This window comes from Hypanus sabinus, chromosome 3, assembly GCF_030144855.1.
Source record: "Hypanus sabinus isolate sHypSab1 chromosome 3, sHypSab1.hap1, whole genome shotgun sequence".
NCBI lineage: Eukaryota > Metazoa > Chordata > Chondrichthyes > Myliobatiformes > Dasyatidae > Hypanus > Hypanus sabinus.
The window spans coordinates 180597231-180613531 of NC_082708.1; the positions used below are offsets into that span (position 1 = coordinate 180597231).

At 40.9% G+C, this 16301-nt stretch overlaps 1 protein-coding gene across 2 annotated transcripts in view; it reads right to left on the bottom strand.

The window, feature by feature from the left end:
* Positions 1–16301, bottom strand: part of LOC132391936 (snake venom metalloproteinase BmooMPalpha-I-like) — a 130132-nt gene that overhangs the window by 38520 nt on the left and 75311 nt on the right. For both annotated transcript variants that reach the window (XM_059965739.1, XM_059965738.1), the window contains exon 2: positions 9275–9369. Coding sequence is in view for 1 of the 2 variants with exons in the window: in XM_059965738.1 (XP_059821721.1) it covers positions 9275–9369 (95 nt within the window). In the remaining variant the exon portion in view is untranslated. The remainder of the gene's footprint in view (positions 1–9274; positions 9370–16301) is intronic.

Here is a 16301-nt window from a genome sequence, read left to right on the forward strand (position 1 = left end):
AAATTTCAGTGGTTTTCTCAAACTACTTCTTATTTGAGTTTAAAAAAAATTATAAATGTTGTCTTTGACCCTTCAGTCAAATTTGAAGAAACTTGGAAACCATTTATTCAACATTTACATATGAGCTAAACTGACTTTTCCTAAACCTTACTCTTATCATCCTTAATTATCTGGATGGAGGTGCAGCGTTATTGACGCTACTGTGTATAATTGATATAATGCAATGGCCCATGTTGGTTAGGTTTTTTTTGGGGGGGGTTCTTATTTTCTCAATTTTTTTGTAACTACTATGAGTTTGGGAGGTTATTATATATGGATTATCATCTATTTGTATTTATACTTTAACCTATTAATTATGTACTTTCAAGCTCTTTGTATTCATGTTTCATTTATGTTTGTTTAAAATCAATAAAAAGATTTTAAAAAGACACTAATCAGGCCACTCTTGGAGTACTGTCAGCAGTTTTAGGCCCAATATCTCAAAAAGGATGTACTGTCATTGGAGAGACTCCAGAGGAGGTTCAAGAGGATAATTCCAGGAATGAAGGGGTTAACATATGAGGAGTGTTTGGCAGCTTTGGGCCTGTACACATTGGAGTTTAGAAGAATGCAGAGAGTAGTGAATCTGTGGAATGCTCTGCCACAGACTGCATTGGAGGTCAAATCCATGAGTATATTTAAGGTGGAAGTTGATAATTCCCTAATCAATTTTAGGGCTATACAGTAATATCTATGTCAATCTTCAGAAAGGCACAATACTAAACACCACTAGAAAAGTCCGAAAGTTCCTGGCAATTGACAAATGAGTGTGCTTGGCAATGCCCGTACCTCAGATTTTACCAGCTCGAGCTATGAAAAAATAAATGATAATAATAACAAATAAACAAACAAAATATTGTGGACGTGAGATGAAGAGTCCCTGAAAATGAGAGTAAAACATGTTTGTGTGTTCTTTACCATTTGCTGTTTTTTGCATGCATACACTGCACTGGAGACTAATTTTTGACAACACTTCTAATGGGGAATTTAGAAGGAACTTCTTTATTCTAAGAACAGTGACCACATTGATTTTGCCTCCACTTAATACATCATCGCTGTTTCCACTAAGAGGGTCCAGGGGAGGCTCACCAGAATGCTCCCAGGAATGCAACGCACTTGATGAAGAATGCATGTTGTCTCTGGGCCTGAACTCAATGGAGGAGGAGCAATACTGAAAAGTCTGGATTGAGGTGATGGTTCCATCAGTACGAAATCCTAGGATACAAGGGTACAACCTCAGAGTAAAGGGACATCCATTTATAACTAAGTGGAAGAGGAATTTCTTCAGCCAGAGGTTAGTGAATCTGTGGAATTCGTTATCACAGAGGACTGTGAAGGCCAGGTCTCTCTGAGTATTTAAGGCAGAGAATGATTGGTGAGGGAGTTAAGGGTTATGGGGAGAAGGAGGGAGAATGGGGCTGAGGAAAAAGTAGTCATGATTGAATGACAGAGCAGATTTGATGGGACAAATGGGCTGAATTCTTGTTCTATATCTTATGGTGGGGTGCATGGTAGGGATAGCACCTCTAGATAGGGGGGGGGGGCTTGTCACACTCCTTGGAGTGGCTCGTCATCTATTGGTCCCCATCCATCAACGCCCAGCTCTCACCTATGGCTCCTCATAGCTGTTTGCATGCGACAGCGGCTACACCCCGGGCAACAGCTTCGACAGTCCGGCTGAACCAGGTGCAGGTGGCCAACGGGTCTGAAACCCTCGGTGAGATAGGATCTCAGCATGTGAAGACTGCTTCGGCGGATCAGGTGGAGGAAACCCCGGGGGCTCAACGTCTGAGGCGGCGTTGCAGCAGCGCATTGTGGAGTGCGTGGGGCGCGGCAGAGCGCTGAAGGAGATGCGGCCGTTCAATGCAGCCGAGGAAGTTGCCAGACGTAATGATTGTTCGTGCCACTGGATCCTGACTTCTGAGGCCGCGATAGTGGGATCGTCTCTGTGCAAGGGTTTTCCACTTTAATATCTTTCATGCACTGGTTACATTGTGCAAAACAGGTCGGCTGGTGGCGCGGTGAGATCAGCGCCGGGCTTGAGAACGGAGGTTCCCGAGTTCGATCCAGTGACAGGCCGCTCCTGAGTGCGCTCTCCATCTGCACCAGGTTGAGAGTCACAACTCGCCCTCATAAAAAAAAACCCATCGCCGCCCTGCACAAGAGACAACCATATACAGATGTCCCCCGTTTTTCGAATGTTCGATTTACGAACATTGCCTAAACTCCCGGCATTGCCTAAAAAGTTTGTGCATCCGTTAGCAAGATGAGTTCTAAGGTATTCTAAAGGAGCTTGTAAGGGTGTTAAACTTAGCGTGAAACTAGACATAATTAAGCGTTTCGATCGTGGTTAATGAAGTAAGGACATTGTCTGCGCGTTGAACCATTCACATTATTTATGCGCGGTGAGAAGGAATCTTGAAAGCTGCCGGTGTTACTGTTGGTTCTGCTCATAGCAAAGTGGTCTCTTTTAGTCGGTATCCAATAATGGATAAAATGGAAAGTCTATTGTTTGAATGGATTGATGGGTGTACAGAGCGTGGTGTTCCATTAAGTTATACTTAAGGAGAAACCAGTCAGTCTTTTTAATAAGCTAATATAGAAAGCACTGGACGATGGTGATGAAAGTGTTGCGAAAGTGGAATTTAAAGGCAGTCATGGGTAGTTTGATCGGTTTCTGAGACGAGGGCAGCTTCATAGTTTAACGTTTACTGGAAAGAGTGCTTCGGCTGATACTGAAGCTGCCGAAAAGTTCCCAGAAGAACTGAAGAAAATAATTATGAAGCAACTATGACGAAACTGCAATATATTGGAAAAGATTGCCGAGCAAGACATTTATTTCGATAGAAGAAAAGCAGACTAAGGGGCACAAGGCATCGAAGGACAGGTTTACCCTATTGCCTATTATTAACGCCACTGGTGATGCTGTCCTTAAGCCTCTACTAGTGTACCATTCGGAAAATCGGAGGGCACTTAAAGGCGTTGATAAGAAAACTCTTCCCGTTGTGTTCCGTTCACATTCAAGAGGTTGGAATACCCAAGTGCTTTTTTTCTGAGTACATGAGTGGATATGTTAATCCTTTTGTTGAAAAATACTGTAGAGAAGATAACCTCGATAATAAGTGTCTTCTGATAATCGATAATTGTGCTGCTCATCCACCTGGCCTTACTGAGAATGGTGGTAACATTCGTGTTGCGTTCTTACCGCCACCACATCGTTGCTGCAGCCGTGTGACCAAGGCCTAATGGCCACAATTAAGGCTTATTATACGCAAAATGTGATGCGTTTTATTGCCATTGACAGAGAGGAACTCCAAAGCATCTTTATGAGAGATCTGGAAAGAGTACAATATTAAACTGGCAATCGCCAACATTGGAGATGCCCTCGATAGACTAACAGTCTCGATGAGAAATGGCACTTGGAGGAAACTATGTCCTGAAGCAGTGACTGATTTTCAAGGCTTCGAACCATCAACAATAAATACGGCAATACTGAGTTTGGCTAAGGAGGCTGGGTTTGTGGAAGTTGATGAAGATGACGTTAAAGAGGTTTTGGCATCCCATGACCAAGAATTGAGAGATGAAGAGCTGTTGAAAGGAAAGGATAGCAATCGAAACCGAACGCAGTAGCGATCGGCCCGAAAGTGAAGTCGTCCAGAACAGAACGTGAAGCAATTGCGTGAGATTTTCGCTGCGATTGACAACGCTGCAATGATTGCAGAAGAGTATGACTTTGATTTTGAAAGGGTATGTAGGTTTAGGGTCTCTTTGCAGGATGGTTTGAGTGCTTACGAAGAACTGTATGATAGAAAAATGCGCGAGGCTAAGCAGTCAAGCATACTGTCGTTTTGCAAGCCACAGCAGACGACGAACCTCGACCTTCGACACTTGAGGCAGGCAGACATAGAAGAAAGTGACCTGTCTGCCCTGATGGAAACAGACGACGATGAGATGACACCCCAGTCTCCCACCGCCCCAACCTCCGACGACTCAGCCTAACACCATCATCAGTGTGCTCACTGTCTTTTTTGAGAAATATACCTGACATAATCACTATATATATCTGAAATATAACCACTATGTACTATTTACTCCACTATGTAATCACTCCTATGTATTGAATATTACTATGTATTATTTTACTAGACACATTTTGCTATGTATTGTTTTAACTAGATACTTTGTACTCTCTTAGCTGCATACTGCGGCAATTACAGAACACCTGTCTAGCTAGCAGCACTAATTAGCTGAAATGTACTCCATGTATTATACTCAGCCTTTGTTTAGTAAGAGATAACGGTGGCGGACAGGATGGTACGAGCAGGAAATGTAATGTGAGGGAGGTTGTCTGAAAAAATAACCTTGGCCAGGAATGGGGCCCCAATGAGAACTGGAGAGAAAAAATGGTGACGCACCGAGAGCTAGGCAAGAGCGATTGTAATGTATAGATGTAATGTATAGTTAATGTATAGATGATATGCAACTAAAAATTGATTGGGTATGCTGATAAAACTGAAATGTAACTGAGATAAGAAATTACTATAAAGAATGCTGTACACCGGAGATCGGTGGGCTTTCGGTGACAAGTTCATTGATTGCCTCAGCCTTTGTTTGCAAATAAAGGTTTAAACATCTCGAAGAATTGTCTGCCTCTCCCGGTCATTTCGAGTAACCACGACATCTTCCCGATTCCAGTAAGTAAAACTACACTGTACATACATTATTTCTTCTTTATATATTTTTGTATTTTTATGTGTTATTTGGTATGATTTCTTATTTGGTTTCATTTGGCAGCTTCATAGATTAAAGTTTATTGGAGAGCGCTTCGGCCAAGAGTGCTGTCGAGTGCGCTTGCGCCAAATGTTTCTGCTGAGAGCGTTTGCGTGAGATTTTCGCTACGCTAGACAGTACTGCAATGATTGCAGAAAAGTATTTCTACTTTATACAGGCCGTGTATTTATCATAACATTCCTGCTTTTACTATTTTATTTAATTTTAGGTTTTATGTGTTATTTGGCATGATTTGGTAGGTTATTTTTTGGATGGGTGAACGCTCACAAATTTTTCCCACATAAATAGATGGTAATTGCGTCTTCAATTTACGACATTCCGGCTTACGAACCATGTCATAGGAACGGTCTACCTTCGGCTAGTGGGGGAAACCTGTATATCTTATGGTGTGGATGTTTGGTATGTTTGGATGTTTGAATAATGACAGGAAAATATTCAATTGGAATCATCAGCATGCACTGATTAAGCCAACCAGCCTGTTTCTGTGTAATGTTGAAGTTGTGAAGTTGTATGTTGAAATTGTATCGGATGCTATGTTGAAATTAGATAAGACATTGGTGAGGCCTATTTGGAGTATCGTGAGCAATTCAGGCCACTGACCTACAAGAAAGATATCAATAAGATTAAAAGAGTATGGAGAAGATTTTACAAGGAGTTACAGAGAAGATTTATAAGGATGTTGCTGGGAATGGAGAACCTGAATTATAGGAGAAGTTTCAATAGCTTAGGACTCTATTTTCTGGAGTGTAGGAGAATGAGGGGAGATTTGATAGAGGTCTGCAAAATTAGAAGAGGTATAGATAGGGTAAATGCAAGCTGACTTTTTCTCTAAGGTTGGATGAGCCTGAAACTAGAAGTCGTAAGTTAAGATTCAAGACTCAAACACAAGGAAATCTGCAGATGCTGGAAATTCAAGCAACACTCACAAAATGCTGGTGGAACACAGCAGGCCAAGGCAGCATCTATAGGGAGAATCAACGTTGATGTTTCGGGCCGAGACCCTTCATTCTCCCTATAGATGCTGCCTGGCCTGCTGCGTTCCACCAGCATTTTGGGTGTGTTGATTCAAGACTCAAGACTGTTAGTCATTTCCTATCCACAAGTGTAAAGAGAACAATAATGTTGCTACTCCAGATCCTTTGCAGCACAAAACAAAAGATAAAGAACACAAATAATAATAAAAATATAAAACATGATAAATATGTAAAATTCTGAGAAACGTTTTACTGCTAACGTAATGGTCTTTCTGTAGAAGCAGTGCTTGGGTTATGGTTAGGGATATTGAGTGCTTTGGAATATAAGCCATCCAATCAGGGGAGAGGGTTTTTTTGTTGTGTGCCTGATACCGGTGTGAGCTGGAGTCTTTGGGTGGCGGGAGATGAAGCGAGAAAACACTGAAGAGAACCAGTTGTAGGATTCGACCTGGTGAGGAATCGTGATTCGATGGACTATGGTGCAGAGGTCTATGAGGACCAGTGAATATGACTTTTGAAGGAGTTGAGTTCCAACCTGTGCACATTTGACTGCTTAATTATAGAACCATAGAACATTATAGCACAGAAACAGGCCTTTTGGCCCTTCTTGGCTGTGCCGAACCATTTTTCTGCCTAGTCCCACTGACTTGCACCTGACCCATATCCCTCCATACACCTCTCATCCATGTACCTGTCCAAGGTTTTTTTAAATGTTAAAAGTGAGCCCACATTTACCACTTCATCTGGCAGCTCATTCCACACTCCCACCACTCTCTGTATGAAGAAACCCCCCCCCCAATGTTCCCTTTAAACTTTCCCCCCTTCACCCTTAACCCATGTCCTCTGTTTTTTTTTCCCTTAGCCTCAGTGCAAAAAGCCCGCTTGCATTCACTCTATCTATACCCACCATAATTTTATATACCTCTATCAAATCTCCCCTCATTCTTCTACGCTCCATGGAATAAAGTCCTAACCTATTCAACCTTTCTCTGTAACTCAGTTTCTCAAGTCCCGGCAACATCCTTGTAAACCTTCTCTGCACTCTTTCAACCTTATTAATATCCTTCCTGTAATTCGGTGACCAAAACTCCACACAATACTCCAAATTCGGCCTCACCAATGCCTTATACAACCTCATCATAACTTTCCAACTCTTATACTCAATATTTTGATTTATAAAGGCCAATGTACCAAAAGCTCTCTTTAATACCCTACCTACCTGTGACACCACTATTAGGGAATTTTGTATCTGTATTCCTAGATCCCTCTGTTCTACTGCACTCCTCAGTGTCCTACCATTTACCTTGTATGTTTTATAATGGGCTCTTCTTGCTTTTTCTTTCTTTTCTAAAGAAATTATATTTATGGATTATGGCATATTATATTTATGGACGGTAACTAAAGGGTTAGTTTACTAACCCTTTACTAAGTTATCATCCATAAATATCATTCCTTTAATCATATGTACTGTGCTGCCTGCTATTTCTTGGGACCAAATTGTAACAGGAAAGCAAATTACACAGCATCCACACAAACCGGGGTGTGGGCTGGGAGAGACATCCCAGTCTCACGGGTTTGGCATGACCAAAGTGTGTATTCCCTATACCTACACAGTCCAAGGAAATGGGGGGGGGGGGTTTCAAATATAAATATATAAGATATCTTCCATATAAAGATTGATGTATATCCATAAGGTAATGCTAGGCTGTACCTAAGGTGACTGGTGGGAAATAATACAGTAGCGGTGGAGTTGTCCAGATCCTTTGCAGCACAAAACAAAAGATAAAGAAAGGGTAAAAGATTGCCTTCACCAAAAGGTTCAAATGTTCAAAATGAACAAAATGATAAGTCGCACACCAAGTGACGGATGACCAACACTTCAAGAGCAGTAGAGGTGTGCAATGCATAGGGGCTACAGGGACATGTAGCAAGTCAGGGTGGATTCTGAACACGCCATCCACATGCTCTCCTTGTGACTGTGTGGGGTGGATTTTCCTTCAGGGTGTTTCATACTTCTCCCACATCCCGAAGGCATGCTGACTAATAGATTAGAATTCTTCCCACAGCACAAAGATGTGTGGTTAGAGTTAGTAAGTCCTGGCACGCTACAATGACATGTAAAGCATGGTGGTACTGGTAGGCTGCACAGCACAATCCTCACTGATTTGATGCAAATAATGCATTTCAGTTTATGTTTCAAAGTACATGTGACAGACAAAGCTAATCTTTAAATCTTTAACTGTCTTCCATAATAATCAATAGATTATTCCTGCACTATTTTTTATTATATGTTAATTCATTTGTGGTAATGTTCATTTAAGTGTTGTATATAAGTTATATGTACCTCGTTGTGCACCTTGGTCCAGAGGAACATTCCATTCATTTGGCAGTGTATATGTACAGTATACAGATGAATGACAATAAACTTGAATTTGAACTTGTAATTGGTGAGTTTGAGAAACTGTGAACAGCAGTGCTATTAGGCATGTGGGAGAGAGCAAGGTCGAGAGAAATATTGGGGGAACGAAACTCTTCTCTGTCTTCCAGCCAGGTACAGCTATCAATTTTAACCAAGGTTTCAATGACAATCTCTGCCATTTTCATCAGCAATGATCCCTGGGCATGTCTAGTCTGGTGGTTTGAGGAATGGAATTGCCCTGAAAACCAGCATGGACCTCGAGGCTAAATAAAATTTTATTTGTCACATGAAATTGGAAATAATTCCTGGTCTGAACTCCAGTTTACACCTCTTCAAAAGTAAAGAGCAGAAAAGATCTCAGAAGTTTCCCAGATTCATCACGTCATCTGAAACTTTGACAGACGGCTATAGATGCACAGTGGAGTGTCCTGACCGATTATATCACAGCCTGGGATGGAAACACCAATGCCCAAAAATGGAAAAACATACAAAAAGTGACAGATAGAGCCCACCCAATCACAGAAAAAGCCCTCCCCACATTTACAAAGATCGCTGCCATAAGATAGCAGCATCCATCATCGAGCACCCCCACTATCTAGCACAGGCTCTCTTCTCAGTGCTGCCATCACAAAGAAGGTACAGGAACCTTAGGTCCACCACTACCAGGTTCAGGAACGGTTATTACCCTACAACCATCAGGCTCCTGAACCAAGATGGATAACTTTACTCACCTCAACACTGAATTGATTCCACAACCCATGGACTCACTTTCAAAGACCCTTCAACTCATGTTCTCTATGTTATTTATTATGCATTTATTTATTATTAATGTTATTTTGTTTTTCTTTTTGTATTTATATGATCTATTATCTTCTGCACATTGGCGGTTAGCCCATCTTTGTTTCGTATGTAGTTTTTTAATTGCATTTCTTTATATCTACTGAGAATGCCCACAAGAAAACAAAATTCAGAGTACTTCACAGTGATGTACTCTGACAATAAATTTACTTTGAACCTTGAACCTTGAAAGAGCAAGGGCAGGCAACCTCACCTCTGTGGTATTCCTTGAGTTCAGTTTTTCCACTGCAGCTAGCTCATGTGCTTGAGATTTGTTGATTTCCCTTCGGTTTTTCAAGCAACATTTTCCTGCAGGGGAGAAGTGAATGTTACTAAAAGTGTAACCCCAACTGTTAAATCGAAATACTTCTTCTGGAGAAATCCGATATAAAATACACTGATGCAAGAGATTCTGCAGATGTTGGAACTGCAGAGGAACACACACAAAATGCTGGAGGAACTCAGCAGGCCAGGCAGATTCTATGGAGGGGAATAAATAGTTAATTATCCAAGCTGAGTCCCTTCTGGAGCGGCATGGGAGTGCAGTGGTTAGCTCAAAATTTTATAGCACTATCTGTAAGATCAGGGTTTGATCCCTGCCTGGAAGGAGTCTGTCCCGAGTGACTGCCAGTATTTCCTCTGCATGCTCCAGTTTTCACCCACATTCTGCTCCATCATTTATCAAGGCTGATTTATTTTCCCTCTCAACCCCATTCTCCTGCCTTTTTCCCATAACCTTTGACACCCTTACTAATCAAGAACTTATCAACCTCCGCTATAAAGTGACTTGGCCTAACAGTCATCCATGGCAATGAACTGCACAGATACACCACCATCTGGCTAAAGAAATTCCTCCTCAGTTTTTGTTCAGAGGCACCTTCTCCAAGGGCACTTTATCGAGGCCTTTCAATATTCAATAAGTTTCAATGAGATCCCTCTCCCTCAGTCTTTGAAATTACAGGCCCAAAGCCATCAAATACACCTCATACACTAACCCTTTCATTCCCGAGATCATAATTCTCATGAACTTCCTCTGGGCGCTCTTCAATGTCAACATGTCCTTTCTTAGATAACGTGTCCAAAACTGATTACCATACTTCAACCAAGGTCCGACAATGCCTTATAAAACCTCAGCATTATAATCTTCCTTTTATATTCTAATCTTCTTGAAATGAATGCTGACATTGCATTTGTCTTCCTTACCAATTCAACCTGCAAATTAACCTTTAGGGAATTCTGCAGTAGGACTCCTAAATTCCTTTGCATTTCCGATTTATGAATTTGCTCCCAGTTTAGAAAATAGTCTCCACCTTTATTCCTTCTACCAAGATGCATGAGCATTAACCTTCTACATTCCAGGGAGAATAGAACTAGCTTCTCCACACTCTCCTTATAAGTGAAACACTGCTTCCCAACATTGCATCACATCTGCATGCTCTCCGGTGATCTCATATTCTAAACACAAGAGATTCTGCAAATGCTGGAAATTCTTCTAGAGCAATACACACACAAAATGCTGGAGGAACTCAGCAGCATCTTTGAAAATTAATAAACGGTCAACATTTTGGGTCAAGATCCTTCTTCAGGACTGGAAGGAAAGGAAGAAGCCACCAGAACAAAAAGGTTGGAGCTGCAGAAGGAGGACTAGCTATAAAATGATAGCTGAAGCCCAGTGGGTGGAAAGAAAAACGGCTGAAGAAGAAGGAATCTAATTGGAGAGGAGAGTGGACCATAGGAGAAAGGGAAGGAGGAGGGGCAATGGGGGAGGTGATTGACAGGTGAGTGAAAGAGGTAAAAGGTCAAAGTGGGAAACAGAGGAGAGAAGTGAGAGAAACTTTTCTTTACTGGATGAAGAAATTGATGTTCATACCATCAAGTTGGAGGCCAACCAAATGGAATATGAGGTGATGCTTCATCATCCTGAGAGTAGCATCATCATGACAAAAGTGGAGGCCACAAACCAACATGTTGGAATGGGAATGGAGGTTGGAATTAAAATGGTTGACCATCAGGAAATGCTGTTCTTGGTGGACGGAGCAGACATGCAATTTACGTCGGGTTTCACCAGTGTAAAAGAGGCTGTTTCGGGAACACTGGATACAGTAGACAACCTCTCATATTCTTCCTGGATAACCTCCAACCTGATGGCATTAGTTTTTTTTCCTTTAATTTTTTTCCCTCTCCCTTGTATCTTTTCCAATTTCCCACTCTGACCTATTACCTTCTCCACTCACCTGTCTATCACCTTACCCTGGTGCCCCTCCTTCTTCCCCTTCTTCCATGGCCCTCTCTCCTATCAAATTCCTTCTTCTCCAGACTTTTACCTTTCTCGCCCATCCAGATTCTAGCTCGTCCTCCTTCCCCTTACCCCAACTTTTTATTCTAGCATCTTCCTCCTTCCTTTCCAATCCTGAAGAAAGGTCTTGGCCCGAAACCTCGACTATTTACTCATTTCCATAGATGCTGCCTGGCATGCTGATGTTCGCTGGCATTTTATGTACGTGACTCAAGACCTTGGCCCTATTTATCTCTCCTTACGTGCTATGAAACATGGTGAATGGTGTGGATTAGAAAAGGAATTTCAAAATATTGCATGCTTGCAAATGAACTACAGCTTTCTTTGGTAGAGCAATTAAACTTTGGAATGGGCAAGAGGCCAAACTTATTTACATAATTCCAGCACGCATTTATCAGAATCTATTTTAGTACTCCCAGAAATATATTGCATAATATGTTGCTTTGTGGCAGCAGTACATTGCAATTCATAGTAATAAAACCTGTAAGTTACAACAAGAAGTTTACCTAAAAAATAAATTGAATCAGTAGACTACTCACAAACAAGAGAAAATCTGCAGATGCTGGAAATCCAGGTAACACACACAAACTGCTGAGTTCCTCCAGTATTTTGTGTGTGTTACATGAATAAGTCGAGGTTTGTCGTGGTTAGAAACAATACCAGTCCCAGGTAAGACCTGGACCCATTGCAATTTGTCTATCGCCACAATAGATCTGCAGCAGACACGCAGCCTTGGATCACCTGGACAATGCAAATACCTATGTCAAGATGCCAGTTATTGACTATAGCTCAGCATTTAATACCCTCATTCCAACAAGCCTGATTGGAAAGCTACAGAACCTGGGCCTCTGTACTTCCCTCAGCAACGGGATCCTTGACTTCCTAACCAGAAGACCACAATCTGTGCGGATTGGAAATAAGACAAGTATTTGAAACTAATAGCCTTTACTTTGCTGTTACATCCGGTCTCTCTTTCTTTGACTCATTTCCAGTAAGTTCTCACACTTTTATACCTAACTAGCACTAGGAATATCACCTCTGATGTGATGATGTGATCACTCATCAAACAGTTGAAATAATTCAAATTCAGAAAAATCTACCAGCCTATCCAGCCTCTCTTTATAACTGAAGTTTTCCAGTCCCCTTATTTTACCCCAGCATAGCATAGACACAACTTCTGAGCCATAACTTTCATGGCTGCATGATCCCAGGCTGAGGAGAGATTGAGCTGATTGTTTCGAAGTTCAAAATGAATGTAATACCCTTTAGTGAAGGGTTTTATTGGGAAAATTTATTATTTATTGTTACAACAGCACAATTGCCCTTCAGTTAAGATTAAGCAAGATTGGGAGAGAGAGCTTAACATGACCGTGATAACAGAAGGTTGGTTGCAGATTTTGAAGTTGGTTAACTCTTCTTCGATCTGTGCCAATCACTATCTAATTCAATTTAAAATTGTACTTTGTTACTATTTAACAAAGGAGAGACTGTCTAAAATGTTTTCTAATGTTGATAGTCAGTGTGACAGATGTAAAACCGAGACAGCTACATTGACACACGTGTTTTGGTCGTGTTCTGTACTGAAACATTTTTGGAAAGTTTTAAAAATTAATTTACAACCTAATAAATTGACAGTTTTATTTGGTATAGTTCCTCAATATATTCATGGTATTTTTCCATCGGACCAACGTGTGATTGCATTTGTTACTTTATTGACCAGAAGGGCTATTTTGTTGAAATGGAAAGATGTTTCTGCTCTTACTTTGATACAGTGGTTCTCTCAGGTGATGTTATGCCTTAGTTTGGAGAAAATCAGAAGTCGAACTTTCGATCCTTGATTTGATTTTGAGAAAAGGTGGGGTTCATTCACCCACTACTATCATTTGATTTGAGTTAATTAATATGGTTTCCTTCCGATTTTTTTTAAGTGGATTTGAGTTGGCGTATTGATTTTTTTTTCTTTGGAAGCTTTATAGCTCCAGGGTTGTGCTCCCAATCAGTTTATGTTGTTTGTTTTTTTCAGTTAGTAAGGGTTCTTTTTTTCAAAAAAAAAAATTCTCAACACTTTATTTTCTCTTATTATTATTGATATATTGCTTAGCCTTGTTAATCAGTTATTTACTAATTTAATTCTTTATTGTATATCTTGCCATATTGACTTAATGTATCTTTTTTGTTAATCTTCAATAATAATTAATAAAAAGATTTTTAAAATGAAAAGGAATGTATTATCAAAGCTACATATATGTCACTGTTTACAATTCTCTGATTCAGTTTCTTCCAGGCATACTCAATAACCCCATAATAGAAATAAATAAATTGCAATAAATAAAGAGAACATGAAATAACAAGATCAAGAGTCCTTAAAGTGAGTTCTCTGGTTGTAGGATCATCTCAATGGATGGGCAAGTGACTGTAGTTCAGAAGCATAATCAGAATCAGGTTTATTATCACTGGCATGTGACGCAAAATTTGTTAACTTAGCAGCAGCAGTTCAATGCAATACATAATTTAGCGGAGAGAAAAAATAATAAATAAAATAAAAGATAATAATAATGAACAAGAAAATCAATTACGTTTATTGAAACCTGCAGAAACAGAAATACTGTATATTAAAAAAAAGTGAGGTAGTGTCCAAAGCTTCAATGTCCATTTAGGAATCAGATGGCAGAGAGGAAGAAGCTGTTCCTGAATCGTTGAGTGTGTGCCTTCAGGCTTCTGTACCTCCTACCTGGTGGTAACAGTGAGAAAAGGGTATGCCCTGGGTGTTGGAGGTCCTTAATAATGGACACTGCCTTTCTAAGATACCACTCCCTAAATATGTCCTAGGTACTTTGTAAGCTAGTAACCAAGATGGAGCTGACTAGATTTACAACCTTCTGCAGCTTCTTTCAGTCTTGTGCAGTAGCCCCTCCATACCAGACAGTGATGCAGCCTGTCAGAATGCCCTCCACAGTACAACTATAGAAATTTTTGAGTGTATTTCTTGACATATCAAATCTCTTCGAACTCCTAATGAAGTATAGCCACTGTCTTGCCTTCTTTATAACTACATTGATATGTTGGGACCAGGTTAGATCATCAAAGATCTTGACATCCAGGAACCTGAAACTGCTCACTCTCACCACTTCCAATCCCTCTATGAGGATTGGTATGTGTTCCTTCGTCTTACCCTTCCTGAATTCCACAATTAGTTCTTTCATCCTACTGACATTGAGTGCCAGGTTGTTGCTGCAGCACCACTCCACTAGTTGGCATATCTCACTCCTGTACACCCTCTCGTCACCACCTGAGATTCTACCAACAATGATTGTATCATCAGCAAATTTGTAGATGGTATTTGGGCTATGCCTAGCCACACAGTCATGTGCATACAGAGAGTAGAGCAGTGGGCTAAGCACACACCCCTGAGGTGTGCCGTGTTGATCGTCAGCAAAGAGGATACGTTATCACCAATCTGTGGTCTTCCGGTTAGGAAGTCAAGGATCCAATTGCTGAGGGAGGTACAGAGGCCCAGGTTCTTCAATTTCTCAATCAGGATTGTGGGAATGACAGTATTAAATGCTAAACCAAATTCTCTTGGGAAAGACCTGATTGTCTGTTTTCAATAATTTAAGTGGCAGTCAGTTCCAGATTATTACAGCTCCAAGTAAAACTAATTCCTCATATACACTTCTGTGTCTTCCATCCATCATTTTACAACAAAACACAAAGTGTTGGAGGATCTCAACAGGTTTTGGAGTCAGAGTCATGGAACACTACAGCAATCCTTCGGCTCATCTAGTCCGTGCCCAACTATTATTTTTCCTCGTCCCATGGACTTGTACCTGGACCATAGCCTTCTATACCCCACCCATCCTTGTACTTATCCAAATTTCTCTAACTATTGAAATCGAACCTGCATCCACCCACTTCTAGTGTCCCCTCATCCCACACTCTCATCACCCTCTGAGAGTACAGGGTACGGCAAGTGTGGACTGGTCAGGTAGCATCAATGCAAAAGAATAAACAGTTGATACTTCAGGCAAGATTGTTCATTTTAAAACGGTGTCCATTGGTCCCTGTTTCTTATCCCGAGCCTTGTGTAAGCTATTGGAGGTTGTTATCCACATTAATCTTGTTTTAGAGTCACAGAGCACTACAGTACAGAAATAGCCTTTCAGCCTATGTAGTCCATGCTGAGCTGCTATTCTGATTATTCTCATCAACCCACACTTAGACCACAGCACTCCATACTCTGTCCATGTAGAACACAGAACACTACAAGCCCTTCAGCCCATGAAATTGGGCCAACCTTTTCAGATTCAGAGTCAGATTTAATATCAAAGGCAAATGTCATGCCATTTGCTGTTTTGCAGTAGCAGTACATTGCAATACATGGTAATAGAAGCTATAAATACACTAAGAAGTATATATAAGAAAAAAAATCAGTAGTGCAAAAAAGAGAGAAGAAAATACTGAGGTGGTGTGGATGTGGGTTGATTGTCCATTCAAAAATCCGATGGTGGAAGAGAAGAAGCTGTTCCTGAAAGTAAGTAAGTAAGTGCGTGTGCGTGCGTGCGTGCGTGCGTTTATCTCTTGTACCTTCTTCTTCATAGTAACAATGAAAGGAGGGCATGTCCTGGATGATAGGGGTCCTTAATGATGGATGCTGCCTTTTTGAGGCGTAGCCTCTTAAAGGTCTCCTGGATGATGGGGAGGCTAGTGCCCATGATGGAACTGGCTGAGCTTACCACTATGTTGCACCTTTTTCTGATCTTATACAGTGGCCCCTCCATACCAGATGGTGATGCAACCATTCTGAATGCTCTCCACTGTATATCTTTAGAAGTCTTCAACCTTTTTTCCTACTCCAACATCAATATTACCCTTCCCTCCTATATACAGCAGCTCACCATTTTCTATCTCCTGTGTGCCTATCTAATACTTTCTTCAAATGCCCATA